Source organism: Aethalodelphis obliquidens, unplaced genomic scaffold (assembly GCF_003676395.1).
Source record: "Aethalodelphis obliquidens isolate GAN/ISIS:26980383/991018 unplaced genomic scaffold, ASM367639v1 scaffold95, whole genome shotgun sequence".
NCBI lineage: Eukaryota > Metazoa > Chordata > Mammalia > Artiodactyla > Delphinidae > Aethalodelphis > Aethalodelphis obliquidens.
Genome location: NW_020838039.1, coordinates 1,898,130 through 1,920,984, shown reverse-complemented (window position 1 = coordinate 1,920,984; position 22,855 = coordinate 1,898,130). Strand labels below are relative to the sequence as shown.

General features: G+C 36.2%; 1 protein-coding gene across 14 annotated transcripts in view; it reads left to right on the top strand.

The window, feature by feature from the left end:
* The window catches only part of PTPN13 (protein tyrosine phosphatase non-receptor type 13), a 235,368-nt gene that overhangs the window by 174,365 nt on the left and 38,148 nt on the right, over positions 1-22,855 (top strand). For 10 of the 14 annotated variants that reach the window (XR_003430610.1, XM_027095877.1, XM_027095881.1 and 7 more), the window contains 15 exons: positions 3,568-3,657; positions 4,211-4,318; positions 4,490-4,621; positions 5,991-6,454; positions 7,478-7,624; positions 8,908-9,001; positions 11,707-11,792; positions 12,490-12,652; positions 14,015-14,229; positions 14,345-14,443; positions 15,837-16,204; positions 17,371-17,551; positions 18,827-18,988; positions 19,496-19,667; positions 19,769-19,979. Coding sequence is in view for 13 of the 14 variants with exons in the window: in XM_027095877.1 (XP_026951678.1) it covers positions 3,568-3,657; positions 4,211-4,318; positions 4,490-4,621; positions 5,991-6,454; positions 7,478-7,624; positions 8,908-9,001; positions 11,707-11,792; positions 12,490-12,652; positions 14,015-14,229; positions 14,345-14,443; positions 15,837-16,204; positions 17,371-17,551; positions 18,827-18,988; positions 19,496-19,667; positions 19,769-19,979 (2,692 nt within the window). In the remaining variant the exon portion in view is untranslated. The remainder of the gene's footprint in view (positions 1-3,567; positions 3,658-4,210; positions 4,319-4,489; positions 4,622-5,990; positions 6,455-7,477; positions 7,625-8,907; positions 9,002-11,706; positions 11,793-12,489; positions 12,653-14,014; positions 14,230-14,344; positions 14,444-15,836; positions 16,205-17,370; positions 17,552-18,826; positions 18,989-19,495; positions 19,668-19,768; positions 19,980-22,855) is intronic. The other 4 variants (XM_027095878.1, XM_027095883.1, XM_027095876.1 and 1 more) reach the window with 2 other exon arrangements.

Below are 22,855 nucleotides of genomic sequence, written 5' to 3'. Positions count from 1 at the left end.
AGATGAGAAATGTTGTTCCAACATTGGAACAACAATCTCAAATGCAGAGAGGGTGTACATTTAATTTCTAAATTACACATTTGTTGATTATTCTTAAGATATTTCCCAGGTAAACATTATTGGGAATGATACCAGCATGTATTAATTAAAGAAATGGAAATTTCTATTTGAGCCTCTTTTACACGTTAAAATATCTGCAGAATTTGCTGTGGTCATAAAGTATATTAATGGGAAAAGAAAATTCTTTTAAAGATGTAAAAATATGTATTCCTTGAATATTAATGCTTGTTTCCATACAGTAATTAAAATAACTCAGAAATGTCTTGGTACTTGAAATATCTAGCTCATCACTTTCAATGATTCATAAATTCTACTTAATCCTCATTGAATTCTATAACTTTAAATTTAGTTGGGCTCTTATGTACTATATATCCTCAGATACTTCCTTCTCTTTTTTTTATTTTTAGCCAATGGGAAAGTATTTTGAATATCTATGTGAATATAATACCAGATAGATAGAAACTCAACATGTGCACAGTAGTGTCTAGTAACATGTAGGTCTACACCAACATCCTTTCTTCCTCTATCCCCACATTAATGTCACTTTATATCATGGCGGCAGAAGGGAGGGTTCCCTATTAAAAAGAGTAGGTTAGCAAAGCTTCCCTTTCCAAAATAATAATTCAGCTCCACCCGACTCAAACCTTGTACTCCAGCCAAGCTGATCTGTGACGTTTTTGCAGAAACTTTTCTGCCTTTTTTCCATCTCAGCTTTTGTTAATGCCTTACTTGTTGTGTATAACCATCTCCGTAATCCACTTATTAAAACTCTACCTCATGTCCTTGAAGTCTTTATTTCTGGCAAGAAGAAACCTCTCCTCTCTTACAGCTCTGACTCATGCCTTCATAATACAACTATTTCTCTGAAGTCTTAACATTCTATTTATCAGTCAGACTAAATCTTTGTTCTTCTAGCCTGATCTGATTGAGCTTACATTTATTATGCTAGCAGCTTTCATATTATCTCTTTTTATTTTCCCCAATTGCCTAATGTGGGACTTTCACAGGAAAACTATTGAGCAAACATCTGAAAGGTGAAAGTATAATTGAATGAATTAATATTCATATCTCACTGATGAGTCCTTGAAAACAGAGAGCTTAATCTATTACTTCTAGTTAGGGAAATAAATAACATAAAAACATTGCACATTTTGTGTGTGTGTGGGTCTATACACATATTCCAATATTGTTTACCTGGGAAATGTTTTAATATCCATATACTCACCCACACATGTACATTTATTAGCCAAATAAGTAATATAAATAACCAATCTTGTTTGTACATATGTTGGAAATGAAAATAAAGAAATAGCATTTTTATTCTTTGAATCAATACCTTTGACTTGTAACAGATACTCCTTAGGAACATTCAGAATATTGGTCACTTTTGTAATTGAAGGCAGAAACACTCTGTCTAAAGCAAATGGACTCTGTCTTCAGAATGGTGATAAAAGTTTACATTTAATACCTAACATGACCTCATCCCTTATTTGTTTTATTTTATGGATTCATTCTATTGTATTTTTTATTTGGTTCTAGCTGAAAATTAGGCCTAATTGTCTATTTTAGGCTAAAAGTATCTTGGATACCTAGATAATATTAAGTTAGGCAATAACTGATTCATGAACTTTATGCTTGTTTGTATAAACCAAATATATAAGGCTCTTCACACCATTGTCCAGTGATCTCTTTTTTTGGAATCTCATTAATTAATTAGAAATACTGAACTACTACCACTCCTATTGATTATAACTAAGTTTATAACTAAGTTTTGGTCAAAAAGAAACAACAGAATAGGGACGTGTATACTACAGGGAGCTAGCAAACTTGCACTAGTACTTGGTGTTTAAGGGACAAGGTTAATTGACTCCAGAGAGCAAATGGTTGTTATTGTTTTCTGAAATTAATGGAGTTTATTTCTAGAATATGAAGTATCACATTTTCATCATTTAAACATTAATATATGTTGCGTAACAAAGTTACTATTTATAACATATTAATACAATTTTAAATCCATGGGTAGTCATATGTTGGCAGATAATCTCTAGTTTTTAAAAAGCTTCAATATGCTTAAGAACTATGTAGAGGTGAATTTTCAGATTTAGTTTAAACAAATATCTTTCTGAGTGTGTTGAACTCATTTACCACCACCTCACACACAGACCAGTGTAAACTATTAAATTACAGTTGATGTTAAGAAGTGTATTAATTTGCTAGAGCTGCCATAACAAGATCCCACAGATTGGGTGCCTTAAACAACATAAATGTATGTTCTCACAGTTCTGGAGGCTAGAAGTCTGAGATCAAGGTGTCAGCAGCATTGATTTCTTCTGAGACCTCTCTCCTTGGCTTTGTTGGTGGAGTTATTCCTCTTTCTTCACATGGTCTTCCCTCTGTGCACACACACGTCTGTATCCAAATTCCCTCTTCTTATAAGGATATCAGTCATATTGGATTAGGCCACCCTAAAGACCTCATTTTAACTTATCTTTTTAAAAACCTATCTCCAAATATGGTTAACTTCTGAGGTACTAGGAGTTAGGGTTTCAACATATTTATTTGGAGGAAAGGGAGGAGCAACACATTTCAGCCCATAGCAAGAAGGGTGTGTATGTGTGTGTGTTTTCACATGCTCTGATTATTAAGTAAATGAAGTGATTTAAGATGACAATTAAGTGGTATATTTATTGGTTTAATTTAGGAGATATTTGTATATGATCAGCTTACTTAAAAAAAAACCCCAAGTAGAAATAAGAAACAGTAAATTTTAGTTCTGATGCCAACCTTCACTCAATGTATTTAGCTAGCATTTATCAAGTACTAAAGGCATTTTGCTGGCCAGTGATACTAGCTGATAATGTTGAGCAAGTCATGAACTATTATTCCTCATCTGCAAAACAATGATTAGAAATCTCTTTGCTTACCTCATGAGATTGTTCCACAAATAAAATAAGAAACAGAAGTCCTTTGAGAATGTGCCAGCCAAGTCATTATTAATGGGATTTAAAAGAATAAATCCTGTTTCTTCGTGTTGCTCTTTTACCCTAGAACTTACATGAATGTTTTACACATTATAAGTAGAAATGCCAACCACTTATTAGTGGGAAATTCTTAACATATTGAGCATTATCAAATTCAGGAAGTCAACTGTCATATAACAGAAAGACATGAAGTCTGACAGCCAAGTTTAAGGTTCACCTCTTGCCTGTACTAGCTGAGTAAACCTGCTCAAATCATTTAACCTCTTGAGATCTATTTATGCATTTGTAACTGAAATATATCAATACATATTTCACAGGGAACCATTTATAAGGAATAAATGTGATAACATAATCATTTGGTAAACTATAACTCACTATCAACATATAAGATAATGGCATATTATTTAAAATATGATTTTAAAGTGACCGAGCAATCTGTTAGTGAGCTTTATTTAAATTAGAACAAGCAGTCTAATGCCCAAGCATGTTATGTTTATTTTATCTTAAAATTGTGCATTTCCAATAGATGTGCTGCACAAAAGATGGAGCATAGTATCTTCACCAGAAAGGGAGATCACCCTGGTTAACCTGAAAAAAGATACAAAGTATGGCTTAGGTAAGTCACTGAGATTCTTAAAGGTCTGTGAAGTTCAAAGAGAAAAAGTCAGTTGCATAGCATTGGCATTGAGGCCCCAGCCCACTTCTGCCTACCTGCATCCCCTTTACCCAACCTGCCCAGTCAGGAAATGTCAAAGATGAAATGCTTACAAGCAATATTTCCACCAAATTTAAGTCCCATCTCACATGTGTTACCTATTAAATTATATTTGATATGAGACTACACTTCTATGTGTCACGCAGGCTAATCATTAGTCCTTGAAAGCACCAGTATCATGAAGATCCTTTTATTTTTATTTCTACTTATTTTTTTATTGAAATATAGTCGATTTATAATATCATATAAGTTTCAGGTGTACAACATAGTGATTCACAATTTTTAAAGGTTACACTCCATTTATAGTTATTATAAAATATTGGCTATATTCCTGTGCTATATAATATATTCTTGTAGCTTATTTATTTTATACATAGTAGTTTGTACCTCTTAATTCCCTACCCCTATCTTGCCCCTCCCCATGAAGATCTTTTTAAAATGTGCTATTTCACAGGATTTCAAATTATTGGTGGAGAAAAGATGGGAAGACTGGATCTAGGTATATTTATTAGTTCAATTACCCCTGGAGGACCAGCTGACTTGGATGGATGCTTAAAGCCAGGTATTTATTTTTAGGTAATTTCCTAAGTACTTAACTGACAGGCATGAATTTGCACAGATGGCAAAAGTAGAACTTGGGCAAAACAAAACTAATGAGGGGCAGGTAGCATTTCTAAGATTTAGCATGAATTTCTCTTTGATATAGAAAATATTGGATCGTCTATTTTTACAGGAGACCGTTTGATATCTGTGAATAGTGTGAGTCTGGAGGGGGTCAGCCACCATGCTGCAATTGAAATTTTGCAAAATGCACCTGAAGACGTGACACTTGTTATCTCTCAGCCAAAAGAAAAGATATCCAAAGGTAATGTTGTGAATGTCTCTTAGCTGTGTGTTCTGTTTCACTTTCCACAAAAATTTCAATATGTGGAGCAATAAATTAGATTTAAACTTATTTCCTTTCTGGAAATGTAATATGTGTAGTTCTGATTGCTTTAATTTTATGCATCAGTATAACTTTTTCATTCATCACTTCTAAGATTTTCTGTCTTATTCTTCTTTAGTAATACATGCATAAAAATGGATTTGTTGTGCAAAATCAATATCACTTAATTAAATTCTGAGTACTCGGTGTGTTCCATCACTTCTTAGGCCAAATCAGAAATAAAATTCTTAATAATTGCCTAATTAATATAGTTATATAACAGTTACCTATGAAGTCCTGTCATGAACCTGATTATAAAAGGAAAAGGATACCAACACACCAGAAATGTAGAAGCAAGACCGTATCATTTTGTCTCATAATCCCTGCCATTAGCATGTTGTGACAAAAAAGGCCCTTGACAAAGACCAGATGACTTGAGTTCAAGCCATACCTGAGCCACTTATTAGCTGTGTGACAAGTCCTCTTGAGCTATGGTGGTTTTTCTTTCTTTAAAGCGGATACAGTGACCTGGCCCTGCCTCGTCTGTCTTGCACAGAGTTGTCACGAGGATCAAGTGGTGGGGCAGTGTTAGAAAGCAGCACACACAGCATGTGCAGTGAGCAGTGAGAAAGGCTCAGAGTCCAGGGGCAGATTCTGTCTCACTGCTTAACACTGTATACTTCTTACTGACTTTTAGGAATTCTTTGTATATTATTTAAGTTTTCCTTATTTCGCTTGCCATGTAAGACTTCATTTCTAATAAACTTGCATCTGTAATTCTTTTACGCATGTCACCTGTGGATTGTGTCCTAGGAAAGCTTTCATAAGTGGCTTTTTGAAAGAACTATGTATGTAAGGAATTCGGAGTTGCCTTCCTTGATAATTACTTGGAGTCCAAAAAATGCAGTCTGATAAGACAATATAAAACAAGTAAATATATAACCATTAAATAAGGATCAAGGATTTTTGGAGATTCAAGTTATCTCTAGTTAGGGAATTGAGAAAGTCTTCACAGGGGAGATTCACTAGAAATAGGTCTTGGAGAATGGAAATGAGGAGTTAAGGCAAAGGGGGTCCACATTTCCATAGAAGCTGCGGAAAGAAAGACCCAAAGAGGAAGCAAAGGAAACAGAAAGCATCTGCTACATTTGTTGAGTCCTTGTCATGGTTCCAAGCCCTGGTTCATGTGTCGTACATGTGTTATCCTGTGTAAAATCCTCCCAACAATCACCAGGGAACATTGTGCATATATGTAAGCACAAACGTGTCACTAACCTGTTATCCTCATTGACGGATTTTGACTTTTCAGTGCCTTCTGCTCCTGTGCACATTGGCATTGGCATGAAAAACTACATGAAGAAAGCTTCCTACGTGCAAGACAGTGCTGTAAATTCTTCTGAGGATCACTGCTGGCCACGTGGCACCCCAGGGCACACCTCAGATAGCTCATTTGGGCTGTCTGGGGGCCTGCGGGAGGGAAGCCTGAGTTCTCAAGATTCCAGGACTGAGAGTGCCAGCTTGTCCCAGAGCCAGGTCAATGGTTTCTTTGTCAGCCATGTAGGTGACCGAAGCTGGCAGGAATCAAAGCACGGCAGCCCTTCCCCATCTGTGATATCCAAAGCCACTGAGAAAAAGGGGACTTCTACTGACAATAACCAAAGCAAAGCTAAAAAAGCAGGCATTTATGATGCAACAGATTACTCTGACCGTGGAGATTCAGACATGGATGAAGCCACTTATTCCAGCAGTCAGGATCATCAAACACAAAAAAAGGCATTGTTTAATTTGAATCTTTGTTTTTTTCACTTAATAAAGCAAACAACAGCAAATATATTACAGAGCAGAATAATCTACTATAAACTGAGTACATTGTTCTGGAAAGGAGAAATAGTTTATATATTATGCTACTAACTGCTACTGCATTTGATGCTAACTTTCAGAGAAATTAGCAGCTTTGAATACTAACTCCAAAATGGCTGTCATTCTGGGAACTTGCTACATGATTACATAAAGGAATGAATAATCAGATTATGATTGTTTTCTATAAATTGTTTATCTCTTGATATTTATATTAATAAGAAAATTTAATATCTGAAAAAATAGTTCCTAAATAGTTCATATAATGGACAGTTGACTTTACTATTGTTAGCCTAAATTATTCTGAAGTTCTGAATGTATGATAATAAGAGCAACAAAATAGAAAATTGTTCATTTCCTAGAAATTTTAGAAATGATATAAATTTATACGCATATTCACAAGCGGGTTCAGAAAAGAACCTTAAGCCCTTTGTTCACTGAAAAACATTCCTCGTAAGAGAGTTATGTCCTTATAAACTGGGCTTAGCTGTTGTGTCTGTGTTTATAGTGGATTTGTAAACATTAGCAAAGTAAACATGAGGCCTACTCATCTTAAAGGCCCAAGTTAAAAGCTACTGCTTGATATGTATTGTTTTTTAAATGAAATGAAAATACTTTCTAAATTTGAGTGTATAAAAAGCATTGGATAAGGATTATGTAAAAGCCAGGTTTGAACTGGGTTCTGGGCTTCCCTCTGCCATATCTGTTTGACCTGAGGAAAGCCCTTTAATCTCTAGACCTCAATTTCCTCAACCATAAACTATGAAGGCATTGGATTAGATGATCCCTAAGATCTCTTCCAAACTTCATGATCTTCAGATCTACTCTGTCCCTTAATGTCTTACTTTTTCTTAATTTAAAAAAAAAACACATATTGATCTTCCATTAATAATTCAGTTTGACTCTAACAAGAAATCCTGTTTGTTTTTCTTTATTAAGGAATCTTCCTCCTCAATGAATACATCCAACAAAATGAATTTTAAAACTTTTCCTTCATCACCTCCTAAACCTGGAGATATCTTTGAGGTTGAACTGGCTAAAAATGAAAACAGCTTGGGAATAAGTGTCACGGTACTGTTTGACAAGGTTTTCAAATGTTTTCTCTTCTCCATTTCCAGCAGCCTATTGTATGTCAATTTATTAATTGAATTATTTTGCTTCAAAAGGGAAACTTGTCAAATATTTCCAAAATTAAAAATTGAATTATATCTTAAGACTTCTTTTAAAAAACTTGAGTGTGCTACTCACTTTTTCCTGTGGTTTAAAAGAAATTAGACAAATGCTGTTTTCCCCCATAGATCTCATACTTGCTTAATCTGAATACAAGACTTGAAAAATATAAAATTATATTTTGTTTGTTAATAAGTAACATACTTATTAACAAATAAGTATGTTTTGTATACATTTGACGTCTTCTGCATTAGCATGGAATAATACATTTTAACCTACATTAAAATAATTAAAGTCTAATAAATGTTTATATGGCCTTTCGCTTCATAATACATCTTAACATGTAAATATGATTAGTATCTTAATATTAGAAGTTCCCAAGAATATATGTAGTACTTTTAAAGTAGGTAAAATATGAGCATAGGCTATTTGATGAAATCACTTTAGAATTCTATTAATGAATACACTGTACCCTAAGTGTAACATTATCATTTATGACATTTGAAGGATATTGTTAGTTATGAAAAGCCATTTAGAAGTAAGGTAGAAATAGCACTCTTAACATATAGAGATCAAAAAGCAAACCTACTTTTCTTTCAGTTTTAATAATACTGTAACCCTTTCCCCCTTGTTCATAAATTCTTTGGAATTTTATTATCTTCCTATTGTGAAGGGAAATAAAAGCTGAATATCCACAAGAGATGGAGAATCTACTCATTAGATCTCATCTACACTGTAACAAAACTTGTATACCAACATCTTTTAAAATGAAAAGAAAATTTTCCCTTGACTCATGAGATTTGCTTTCAGATTAGCAAATATGATCTGAAGTATATTATTACATATGCTGTTTTTTCTGACAGTTATATTCTCACACTAATATTGCATGGATGGATTTTTGCTTGCTGCTTGTGTGTAATGCATGGTATAGACTTATAAAAGGAAGAGCAACTCCTCATACAGTCAAGATCTGGCATGTTGTTATTTTCTGAATAAAGAATTTTTCTAAAAAAGTAACTGCTTTAACATTTGGAAAACTTACTAGAAATATTCTTGGGTATTGAAATAATTGCATGTGCTGATGTGATGCTGCTGCTTTGGCTGATGAATTGAATGCTTTCTATGTCTCAGATTTGAAAGATAGAGTGGGAAATTTTTCATATTACAAAATGCTATTTTATTTGTCTTTTTCCGCTTAGGGAGGTGTGAATACCAGTGTCAGACATGGTGGCATTTATGTGAAAGCTGTTATTCCCAAGGGAGCAGCAGAGTCCGATGGCAGAATTCACAAAGGTAGACTGTTTGTGTGTATGGGAATTACACATAGGATTATCACTTCAACAAATAAAGAAGAAATTGGAAAGTTGATACAGATGTTCAAATTATTCATAATATGAAATAAGAACATATCAATTATTTTAAGACTACAGCATTAAAAAACTCCTTGATATAATTCCAAAAAAAATATTTTTTTTTGGAGTATAATTGCTTTACAATGTTGTTAGTTTCTGCTGTAGAACAAAGTGAATCAGCTACATGTATGCATATATCCCCTCCCTCTTGAGCCTCCCTCCCACCACCAACCCCCACCCCCACCCATATCCCACCCCTCTAGGTCATCACAGAGCATTGGGCTGAGCTCCCTGTGCTATACGGAGCTGTAGCAGCAGCTTCCCACTAGCTATCTGTTTTACACATGGTAGTGTATATATGTCAGTGCTACTCTCTCAATTCGTCCCACCCTCCCCTCCCCGTGCTGTGTCCACAAGTCCGTTCTCTACATCTGCGTCTCTTTTCCTGCCCTGCAAATAGGTTCATCAGTACCATTTTTCTAGATTCCAGATAAATGTGTTAATATATGATATTTGTTTTTCTCTTTCTGACTTACTTCACTCTGTATGACAGACTGACTCTAGGTCCATCCACATCACTTCAAATGACCCAGTTTCATTCCTTTTTATGGCTGAGTAATACTCCATTGGATATATGTACCACATCTTCTTTATCCATTCATCTCTTGATGGACATTTAGCTTGCTTCCATGTCCTGGCTATTGTAAATAGTACTGCAGTCAGTGAACATTGGGGTACATGTATCTTTTTGAATTATGTTTTTCTCAGGGTATATGCCCAGTAGTGGGATTGCTGGGTCATATAGTAGTCCCATTTTTAGTTTTTGTTTTTTGTTGGTTTTTTTTAACACCTTTATAGGAGTATAATTGCTTTACAGTGGTGTGTTAGGTTTTGCTGTATAACAAAGTGAATAAGCTATACGTATACATATATCCCCATATCCCCTCCTTCTTGCATCTCCCTCCCACTCTCCCTATCCCACCCCTCTAGATGGTCACAAAGCACCGAGCTGATCTCCCTGTGCTATGCGGCTGCTTCCCACTAGCTATCTGTTTTACATTTGGTAGTGTATATGTGTCCATGCCGCTCTCTCACTTCGTCCCAGCTTACCCTTCCCCCTCCCCATGTCCTCAAGTCCATTCTCTACGTCTGCGTCTTTATTCCTGTCCTGCCCCTAGGTTCTTCAGAAACTTTTTTTTTTTTTTAAATTCCATATATAGGTCCATCCACCTCACTACTAATAACTCAATTTTGTTTCTTTTTATAGCTGAGTAATATTCCACTATATATATGTGCCACATCTTCTTTACCCCTTCATCTGTTGATGGACACTTAGGTTGCTTCCGTGTCCTGGCTATTGTAACTAGAACTGCAGTGAACATTGTGGTACATGACTTTTTGCATTATGGTTTTCTCAGGGTATATGCCCATTAGTGGGATTGCTGGGTCATATGGTAGTTCTATTTTTGTTTTTTAAGGAATCTCCAACTGTTCTCCAAAGCAGCTATACCAATGACATTCTCACCAACAGTACAAAAGGATTCCCTTTTCTCCACACCCTCTCCAGCATTTATTGCTTGTAGATTTTTTGTTGATGGCTATTCTGACCATTGTAAGGTGATACCTTATTGTGGTTTTGATTTTCATTTCTCTAATAATTAGTGATGTTGACCATCTTTTCATGTGTTTGTTGGCAGTCTGTGTGTCTTCTTTGGAGAAATGTCTGTTTAGATCTTCCACCCATTTTTGGATTGGGTTGTTTGTTCTTTTGATGTTGAGCTGCATGAGCTGCTTGTATATTTTGGAGCTTAATCCTTTGTCAGTTGCTTTGTTTGCAAATATTTTCTCCCATTCTGAGGGTTGTCTTTTGGTCTTTTTTATGGTTTCCTTTGCTATGCAAAAGCTTTTAAGTTTAATTAGGTCCCATTTATTTATTTTTGTTTTTATTTTCGTTACTCTAGGAGGTGGGCCAAAAACTCTTATTTTAAACTTATTCTCTCGTATCAGAAAATATCTTGACAGTGTTTTAGTTCATGTTTTGTATTGATACTTTCTAAGAAGCAAATTGCCAGAGATTGTAAAAGGGATATTGCCCTTGCAAAAACACTGACATCTGCATTTCTAATAAGAACTAACTAGGTTTGTTCTCTCCAGTCTCTCTACGTTTGTAGTTCAGTTTATCTTTTTTCCCTAATTTAAACTGATTTTATAATATATACAATATTCTGTTCTAAAATGATTAGCCATAAGGCTTCCCTGGTGGCGCAGTGGTTGAGAGTCCGCCTGCCGATGCAGGGGACACAGGTTCGTGCCCCGGTCTGGGAAGATCCCACATGCCGCGGAGCGGCTAGGCCCGTGAGCCATGGCCACTGAGCCTGCACATCCGGAGCCTGTGCTCCACAACGGGAGAGGCCACAACAGTGAGAGGCCCACGTACCACAAAAAAAAAAAAAAAATGATTAGCCATAGAATTGAGAAAGGAATTAAGTACATGTTAAAGAAACTCTGTGACACAGTTTTGTCCAGAATTTGTCTGAGTCCCTCCTCAAGCAAATTAGTACAAAAACGAGACCATAAGGTATTAAAGAACATGTAGAATCTTTATTTTATGATTTGCTTCTTTCAACATTACTGCCTAATTTGTAGGTGATCGTGTCCTAGCTGTCAATGGAGTTAGTCTGGAAGGAGCTACTCATAAGCAAGCTGTGGAGACACTGAGAAATACAGGACAGGTAATAGATCATTATACCAACCTTTTCTAGATACCATAAAACATAATAATGTGTGAATAATACCAATTTCACTGAGATCTCCAAATTTATTAGTCAAGAAACAGCCTGATTCGTGTAAACATGCTTGTATTTTTCCCTCCAAACTGGGAAGCAAGTATTATGTTGAGGATTTTTATTTAGGAAGCTGGCTTTCTCTGTCACATTTAGCCCTTATATTACCAGAGATCTGACAGGAGGAAGGAGGCAGATTGCATTAAAAAATTTTTCATAAACATGTACAAATATCTAGTGATTTTCACTTCTAGTTATTTCAGCCCAGAGGCTAAATTCACATTGGTCTAATACATTTTGAGTCAGGGAGTTTACCAAATTATTTATAAAGATCTTTATATTATTAGGTTAGTGGTGATTTTATTTTAATACCTGAATTTTCTATAACATGTTTATATTATTTTTATAATAGAATTTTTTTCTTTCTAATAGTTTATCTTTTTATACAGTTTTCAAAACCTTGATTTTGAAATTTTCAGTCCCTTGCTTTTTCCCTCTATTTTTTTCTCCCTCTACTTGTATTTTGGTAGACCAGGTAGTTACTTTAAATGATTTCATACCATCAACTATACAAAGTCCTGAAAACTTACCTACTTTCTTATAAAACTTTCTTCTAAGTTAATGAAGTACTGTTCTATTTGTCCAGGTGGTTCATCTGTTGTTAGAAAAGGGACAGTCTCCAGCATCCAAAGAACATGTCCCTGTAACCCCACAGTGTACCCTCTCAGATCCAGATGCCCAAAGTCAAGCCCCAGAAAAAATGATGAAGAAAATGACTCACATAAAAGACTACAGCTTTGTTACTGAAGGTCAGACCTTGGGAGACTGTCACCTCACATTAAACTTATTCCTGGATTATTTAAAATGTGATTTTTACATGTTGGATCACAATTCATACCTGGGTCTCTTTATTTATTCTTGTCAAGTGTAAATAATAATCTGATGCAGCACTATACTAAATTAAAAAAAAAAAAACAGACACGTTTGTAGCTGTTGAAGTCTGAAAGGCTTTGGATAATGAAATCATGCGCAAAGCAAATTATGGTCATTTAATAGTGCCTTAAATAGTTGTCAAATTCAAAATAAAATTTGTACAGGAAAAATATAAATAATTGCTGAGAATGGCTTCAAACCCATATGAAACCTTGACTCTTACATTTTTTATATTTCTGTTTAATTGTATGGACTTGTGAAGCTAAGCCTGGGCAGAAATTCACTAACAGTTCCCAGATACTGGTTTTTCTTACAAACTTTGCTAGCCTTTGGACATACCACTAATTGGAAGTAAAATAAGGAAATTAAGACTGATGTGGTAGTGAGTTTTTCATAAGGCTGAATGTGTTCATAATACGGAAGTGCCCTCTGAGTCCATCTATCTTCCTTTTGAGGTTATAAATGTCCTTTACTTTATAAATGGTAGTGGTGGTATTTGGTCATTGTTTTGTCTTTATTTTAAATTTTTCTTTGATTATACAAATGTTAGCAACTCTGAATTATTCTCCAAAATAAAAAGAAAATATTAGCCCAAGCTATATTATTTTTCCTGATTATGAAAATAAAATTAGTGTATCCACTTAATCTCACTGCCTTACGTTCTTTATTTCTTCCATTACTCTTTCTCTAAATATGTTTTTCATGCTTTCCGGGTTATTGTTCTTTTAATTTCTTTTGTTGATGAGAATTTTATCACAATGCTTTGCAATTTTCTGGATTAAATTGTACCTCACCTAAATATTAGAAGGTCACCTCACTTGCCCTTAACCCTTCTCTATCATCTGTTTTGCTCTTCTTACCATCTCTTTCCCATTGTATACCTGAATTTCTCTTATTCTTCTCCTTTCTTGTTTTTTTCCCTCTTTTTCTCTGTCATTGTACAGTTTTATAAAACATATGGAATTAAAACATAGTTTCATTTTCAGAACCCTTATTTCAGAACCCACTTTTCTGTTCAAACAGCATATTAGTTCATGCAGCTTAAGTTTTCTTAATAATAGAGAGTGTGAAATAGGATTTAAATATAGAATAAGCATACAATAATTGCATATAAAGCTGTAAATATGGTGGAAATGGGCTTTTTAAAATGTATCTAAAAGTATATATGTTTATATGTTCATATGTATACACAGCCTGTTAAGAATATTTACTTTCTTTATTTTTTTTTTTTTCTCCAGAGAATACATTTGAGGTGAAATTGTTTAAAAATAGCTCAGGCCTAGGGTTCAGTTTTTCTCGAGAAGATAATCTTATACCCGAACAAATGAACATCAGCATAGTAAGGGTTAAAAAGCTTTTTCCGGGACAGCCAGCAGCAGAAAGTGGACAAATTGATGTGGGAGATGTTATCTTGAAAGTGAATGGAGCCTCTTTGAAAGGACTGTCTCAGCAGGTGAGCCCCCAGCATGTAGAGTGCAGCATTTTTAATGAGTTAGATTGGCTTTTCAGAATGATGTTCATAATGCTGGTTTAACTGTATCTTCATTTCTCACTCATGGTACCCACAGGAAGTCATATCCACTCTCAGGGGAACATCTCCAGAAGTATCCTTGCTTCTCTGTAGACCACCACCTGGTGTGCTACCAGAAATCGACCCTGCTCCTTTGGTGAGACTTAGGAAAAGTAATTTCTATATTTACAGAGTATCAATTGAATGATTAAGTCAGTTGTAGTGGTTTCATCATAGTTTGATCTCCTGGGTTTCATCCTAGTTACTTCTTTAGCTAGGAGTATTATCTTGTGTGGGTCTCATAATCTCTGAGTGTAATCTATGTTTGTAATATAAAGTAATTTAGTTCACTTTCTCTTCTCTCCCTTCCAATTCTAAGATTCTAGGATTCTAGGATTTTAGGAATTTATTTTCCAAACATAAATACAAAAAGACATAAAACAATGGCTACAAAAACCTTTTGTCCATTTCTTCATTGAATCAAATTTGGAAATGTAATCCTCATTCTGAGCTAGTTTAGATGAAAATGAGAATTATTTAAGATTTTTTGCCTTAACTTTTAATACTAGAAATCACATATGCAGTATGTTTGTCCATTTCCTTTCTTATGTTAAGGAATAGCTAAAGGATCCAAAATCTATTTTGATGGTTATTTATACATTGCATACTGATAGGTGGGAATCCATACATAGATGAATAATAATCTAACTGAAAGACAGCCTCTGGCCTGTCTACTTAAAATAGTGCTCCGTTACCAATGAACATGATACCTGTGTATGAAAGGCAGGAGTGTCTGACCCCAGAAACTTTAACCCTTATATCCGGGAGAAGGAGGGAGTATTATAAGGACATTAACAGGAAAGTAACATTTCTGTAAGGTGCATTATAAATAGCATTTTAAGAGACTACATTGATTTTGGGAACCAGATAGAAAGAACTGAGTGGAAATTTCTTGAGTATGTAAATTGATATGATCTTTCTGGAAAGCAATCTGGAAATATTTAACAAGGCCTTTAAAAATATCTTACGTGCTGAATATAGAAAATTCTATTTCTGTTACAGGAAATTACAAGGAAATAATGAGAAACTCAGGTGAAAATCTACATACAAAGAAGTTCTAGATTTCTATTTATAGTGAAAAGCTAGAAACAACTCTGTATCCAATAAAAGAATTCTGAAATAAATTAAAGCTATAGCCATCTGTAAGATTATTATATGGTTTATGCAGTTGTTTTCAAAGCATATTTAAGGATCTCAGAAGATACTCATGGTAGAAACCTAAATTTTGAAAGCAGGGTACAAAGTATGATATTAATATATACTGTAACTCTAATTATGAATGAAAGTATAAGTTGTACAATATTAACAGCTGTTACTTTTATATATGATTTTTTTCTCTAATGAGAGAAAAAATAACATTTTTTTGTTAGTAAAAAAATGAATATTTTAATAGGAAGTGCTTATGTTTAACACGTTCATTTTCAACCAAATGAAAATATAAGTTAATATAAGTTGTCACACTCTGATCTCTTTAAATGTGTCCATTACAGACCCCACTGCACTCTCCAGCACAAGTACCTCCAAACAACAACAGTAAAGACCCTCTTCAGACAGCATGTGTGGAGCAAGGCACCAGCTCAGATGAAAATGAAATGTCTGACAAAAGCAAGAAACCATGCACGTCCCCATCCAGGAGAGACAGTTATAGTGACAGTAGTGGGAGTGGAGAAGACGACTTAGTGAAAGCTCCAGCAAAGATACCAAACATGAGCTGGAGTTCAGCTTTGCATCAGACTCTAAGCAACATGGTGTCACAGGCACAAAGTCAACATGACGCACTTATGAGTCAAGAAACTACCATTTGTACCATGTTTTACTATCCTCAGAAAACACCTAATAAACCAGAACTTGAGGACAGGTATTGTCAATATTATGTGTAGCCCTCAAAGCAGCTGGTTAGTGTTAGTAACAAGAGCAGCCACCTCCATTTCTCTAAGAATGAAATGTGTCTATCTGTGAACCTCACAATCGTTAGGCAGAAGGTGACTCTATTGGATATCTAGCTATTGTGTCTGACAGTTTTAGTTAGCACACTCTCTACCCATTTGACCTGAGCCTTGCTGCTCTTTTGAGCATATTAACTAGTAATTAAGAAAGTTTTTTGTATTTCACCATCATTCATATTACTTACCAGAAGGAGAACAGACTTATTTTGATAGTGATGGGATAGAAGAATAAGGAGTAGACATATAAAGGGAAGCGGTAGGGAGGAAGTGGGTAGAGAGTTTGCAAAAGGTAGGACATAAAAGAGTACTGAAGCGGGGGACAGAAGAAATGATCGAAAGCATAGAGGAATACAAAGGGAAAGACTACATCTATACCTATGAGAGTTATTCAGACATTTTATGGTTTAGCTACAATTTTGGGTATATTCAGGTCCAACTATCTATATGTTCAAGTTTTTTTTGTTGTTTTTTTCCTATTGTGTCATCCAAAATAACTACAAGAATAAGACTTACTCTTTTCTTATTTCTTCCTTTTTCTTATGTTGAAACACACATTAGGCTTCTGATAACATTAGCTTCAGCCTTGAATTAACAACTAGGAGTCAAAAGTATTACCTATTTAGGGCTTCCCTGGTGGTGCAGTGGTTGAGAGTCCGCCTGCCAATGCAGGGGACACAGGTTTGTGCCCCGGTCCGGGAAGATCCCACATGCCGCGGAGCGACTGAGCCCGTGAGCCATGGCCGCTGAGCCTGCGCGTCCAGAGCCTGTGCTCCGTAAGGAGAGAGGCCACAACAGTGAGAGGCCCGCATACCGCAAAAAACAACAACAAAAAAGTATACCTATTTAACTTTTCATACTGATTTTTGCAGCTTAACGAGGTAGACAGAGAATAAGAATCAGTAATGTTGGCATAGAACAGATGTGAAATAAATTCATAGTCCAGAATCAGACAAAAAGTAGCTTAGGATCTCAATAAAAAGCAAACATAAATATTTGTTGAGCATTTTCTGTTTGTGGCACAAACTTACTATATTGACATTGCAATGTGTTTGAAAATAGTCTTACTTTGTCTCTGTAGTAATCCTTCCCCTCGACCACCCCATGTAACTCCTGGGCAGAGTTGTCAATCTCAGTCAGAATCTGCTTCCACTAATGCAATGGATAAATATCATAAATGTCATACTTCTGAGCCAACTAGACAGGAAAGCTTGACGTCTTTGAAAAATGACTTGGAAAACCACCTTGAAGACTTTGAACTGGTGAGTTATTTCCTTTGTATGAAGAAAATTCCATATTTTCTCAAGTAAAATGTAGTCCTCCACAGTTTCCCTTTAGGGAAAAGGCTGTGTTTTAGATTAGCCTCATATCTATGTTCAGTAAATAGATAACATATCTGGCTGGTATGTTTCTCTGCTGAGAATTAGGGAAAAAGACCTGAGTATAAATCCTGACTCTACCACTGACTTGCTGTTGTTTGGCAAGTGCCTATGGACAAATTACTTAATCCTCTGAGTCAGTAGTTTTAGCTCTAAAATGAGACTAGTAACCTCATAGTATTGTGGTGAGGATTAAATGAAATAACATATGTAGAGCACCTAGCACAGTACCTGTTATTTCCCAAATTCTGATGAGTTACCTGTTTAATTTTTAATCAAGTTTGAATGTAATTTTATTCTCCTCCACACTGTTTTATGGGTGCCTAAATGGAATCCTTTTCTTTACTAATAGCCCTAGAACTTCTAAAGCTACAAATTCAGTTTGGAAGCCAGCCAAATTTCCAAGAATAATATGCTTAACACTGATTCAAAATCACCCTTTTTCAATACTGTTTTTTTTTTGTTACCTAAGTAATAAATATTTATTATAGGAAAATTAGAAAACAAAAATTAAAACCACCTATAATCTCACCATTCAAAAACCATTAACATTTTGGAGTTAATCTTTCCAGATACTTCATTTTCCTATAATTGCGTGTGTGTGTGTGTGTGTGTGTGTGTGTGTGCGCGTGTGTATGTGTGTGTGTGTGTAGCATCTACATCTTCAACTTCATTCTCAGCAACAGAGTGAAAATAATCTTTGAACGATTTCCTTAGAAGTCTGTCATCATGCCTGTAAGCTGTAAGCAACCTTATCTCAATTGAAATCTTAAAAAAAAAATTATACAACTAAATACCTCAAGTTGTGATATTTAGTCACCCAGACTTCATGTATTTACCCCCCAAAAAACTTTCTTTTGTTGCTCTTGGCATGGGTGTTTGTCTCTGTTTGTTCTGAAAATACAAGAATTGAAGCATGAGTAAGTTCTGTCTCAGCTATCTCTAGACAAGCACATAATGTTGAATTTAAACTCAACTCTTACATGGGCAGGGAGGCATTTTCTAGAATTGGACATACCTGGCTTCTTCACTTGGGCAAGTTAAGCAACCTTTTAAGGTGTAGTGTCCTCCTGTGTTAATCAATGGAAATATTTGTCTTTCTCTTTGCCTTTACAGCAAAATAGACAACCTAAAAGAATCACTGTTTTCTTCCCTTAGGAGATGATAGAACTCCACATTACCCTAATTAAGTCGGAAAAAGGAAGCCTGGGTTTTACAGTAACCAAAGGCAATCAGAGTATTGGTTGTTATGTTCATGATGTCATTCAGGATCCAGCCAAAAGTGATGGAAGGCTAAGACCTGGGGACCGGCTCATAAAGGTGAGACATTTAAACAGACTCTATTTGTGCAAATGTGACCAGAGATCAATCCAGGACCGAAGAAGGAAAAGCAAGAAGGTTGAGTTAATATAATACTCTATTTCACTGCTTGGTTTATGTTTTCCTTCTCCACCTCTTAAAAGTAAAGGCCTTTATATAGTAATAATTTGGAAAATGCTTAATCTCAGTTAAGGCATTAAACAAGCTATCTTGGGTCTCAGGAAGAGAAAGTTTCTTAAATTGCTATAAGAATAAATTTTCTGTATTAGCAAAGTAATGACATTTGTTAGGTATTTTACATTATTATTTCATTTATAATTACTTGATCATTGTTCATGATTTCCACAGTAGAGGGGATTACCAATAAACTAGAGACCGTTCTTTATTGTGAATCTCCTACTGGCTAAAATAAATTATATAAAAAGTTAGGGAAATTACTGTATTTTGTTGGCAACTTCTGTGTTCCAGTAATTGTAATCCTACTTTGCCCCATTCTCATTTTTATAGGTTAATGATACAGATGTTACAAAAATGACTCACACAGATGCAGTGAATCTACTCCGAGCTGCACCCAAGACAGTCAGATTAGTTCTTGGCCGAGTTCTAGAATTACCCAGGATGCTAATGCTGCCTGATTTGCTACCTGACATTACATTTACATGCAACAAAGAGGAGCTGGGTAATGCAAATTCAAGTTTTGTGCAGTGTGATTTTTCTTGGCTAGATTAAGAGTAAGTACTGTTAAGACTAAGGAAACAAATATTTTTCTGTTCCCTAAAGGTTTTTCCTTATCTGGAGGTCACGACAGCCTTCATCAAGTGGTATATGTTAGTGATATCAATCCAAGGTCAGTTGCAGCCACTGAGGGTAATCTCCAGCTCTTAGACATCATCCACTATGTGAACGGAGTCAGCACACAAGGAATGACTTTGGAAGAAGCTAGGAGAGCATTAGACATGTCACTGCCTTCAGTGGTGCTGAAAGCAACAAGGTACTCTACAATTATTCACGGATTTTGTTTGTGTGTGCACATGCATTTCAGGCCATTAAAAGACACTAGGTTTTCTTAAAGATATTCCTGAATTAGTAATTCACAGACTAAGTGAATGGGGGTTAGTAATTTATGTGTTTCCTTCATAGTAGTCAAATGTCTGTGCCAGTTTTCATGCCTCGCACCTGCATCCCACACTATCCAGAGCAATCCTCAAACAGGTCTCAGCAATCACTGTAGTAAAGTAAGGGCTGTGTGCTGATTGCCTTAGACCTAAATTAAGACCAGCCCTGATGAGGAAAAGGGATAAGAATGTATTGACTGGCCCAGGCCAGTCCTGGCCGATTCCCAGAGCTGGGACATGGTCAGTCCTACCTGAAAGTCATGTCTACAACCAATGGGGCATAGACCATCACATTCACTGTACCTCATGACAATTTCACGTTATAAAAAATGCTAATAGCAACTTTTCTTTCACTTAATGGAAATAAATTGAAAAAAAATATGTATTAGTTTCTCTTTTTTTAATGTTTTTATTTATTTGGCTGCATTGGGTCTTCATTGCGGCATGTGGGACCTTTTGTTGCAGCACTCGTTGAGGTGCTCATTGCGGTGCATGGGCTCTTTGTTGCGGCGCCCAGGCTTCTCTAGTTGTGGCATGCGGGTTTTCTCTTCTCTAGTTGTGGTGCAGGCTCCAGGGTGTGTGGGCTCTGTAGTTTGCAGCAGGTGGGCTCTCTAGCTGAGGTGTGTGAGCTCGGTAGTTGTGGCACAGGGGCTTAGTTGCTCCGCGGCATGTGGGATCTTAGTTCCCCAACCAGTGATTGAACCCGTGTCACCTGCACTGGAAGGTGGATTCTTTACCACTGGACCACCAGGGAAGTCCCTATGTATTAGTTTCTTACTACTATTAAATTACTACAAATTCTTTGTCCTAAAATCAAGGTGTTGGCAAGCTCCCTTCCATAGGCTCCAGGAGAAAATCCATTTCCTTGCTTTTCCAACTTCTAGACATTGCCCATATTCCTTGGTTCATAGCCCTTTGCCATCTTTAAAGCCAGCAATCACAGCACTCTCTGCTTTGGTCGTCACATCTTTCTGACTCTGACATTCCTATCTCTCTGTTTAACTTATAAGGACCCCTGTGATTACATTGGGCCCAGCCAGATAATCCAGAATAATCTCCTCATCTCTAGATCCTTAATTTACTCGCATCTGCAAAATTCCTTTTGCCATGCAAGATAACATATTCAAAGGTTCTGGGGATTATAATGCAGACATCTTTGGGGGGCCGTTACTCCGCCTGCCACATGTACATGAACTCGGGCTTTCTAGATTACGGTCTATGTTACATAAGAGAAAACTTCACATTTGTATCTGCGATACAAGGTGAGTTTTATATAGTATGTCATCCAAAATATAGAAACTGTTAATTAAATCGTTTGATCATAAACCCATTTTTCCTTCTGAACCTTTAAGTTAGATTGTATACTTTTTCCCTTGAACATAACCCCTGACCGGTTTTCTTCAATATTTCTAAAAATTAGATTGGCATACAGTTATTTTCATAGGTGTACCTAAATGTTAATTAGTGGAGGAGGAGAGTGTTCAAACAACCTGGAAAATGTTTTTATGAAAACATTTCTGCTAACCATAGATCTAGATGAATTTTTTGCCTCCAAATCACTAGAGCAGCCCTTACCCTAGGTCTAAAATCAGTTTCTTTTCTCTTTCTACTTTTATCTTTGCTGAAGTCAGTACAGTACAGTAGTAGCTGTAGATACAGTAGATACAGTAGTAGCAGTCATAGTTACCTTACCCTTCATTCTTCTTCCAGCTCTCTCTCCTCTGTTGTTTTATTTCTGCCCTCTTTTAAGTCCACAGGGGGGCTTTCCTGGTGGCACAGCGGTTAAGAAGCTGCCTGCCAACGCAGGGGACACGGGTTCGAGCCCTGGTCTGGGAAGGTCCCACATGCCGTGGAGCAACTGAGCCCACTAGCCACAACTACTGAGCCTGTGCTCTAGAGCCCGCAGGCCACAACTGCTGAGCCCATGTGCCACAACTACCGAAGGCTGCGTGCCTAGAGCCCGTGCTCCGCAACGAGAGAAACTACCACAATGAGAAGCCCGCGCACCGCAAGGAAGAGTAGCCCCCGTGCGCAGCAACAAAGACCTAATGCAGCCAAAAATAAAATAAATAAATTTATTTAAAAATTAAAGAAATAATAAAGTCTACAGGGTAACAGTAATAGAGGGTTGTATACTTGTGGTAATTATTTGTCAAGAGCTGTAAAGTGTCTGTAATTTTACCCTATTTGCAAACTAATAAACTAGCCAGTTATTGTTTTATGAATGCTGGTAGAAGATATGAAACTCCTGTATCGGAAACAAAAGACCTTATTACTAAAGGCACAGCAAGCAGCATGAGCATGGTATTGGTGTCGGTTCCCATGTCCTCCAAGTCCCATGGAGATGACATATGTGGGCCTAGTGGGTTTCTGTACATGCAGTGGGTTATAGTACAGGAGAAGAGTACTGTAAGAAGAGCCAGGGAACCCACCACTTTATAGCAGCCTGTAAGAAAGCTTGCATTTTGTTTGGGTAGAGAGATTACATAATTCCTCAAGCTTGCTCACCATGAACATAGCCTTGAGAATTGGCCCAGATAAAAAGTGGTTAGAGCCTTTGCATTTCTGAGGTACCCAGCAAGAACATACAGGGTTGCTTAGGACCCATGGCTGATTGCCTCTCCCAACACTGTATACCTTAGGCAACCTCCCTTTTCTTTCAAGTATTAGCAACAATAAAATCACATTCTAATACTCTTCCAAGGTGCTGTCTCTTGACTGTTTTTCATGTTGGGTTGTACTATTCTTATAA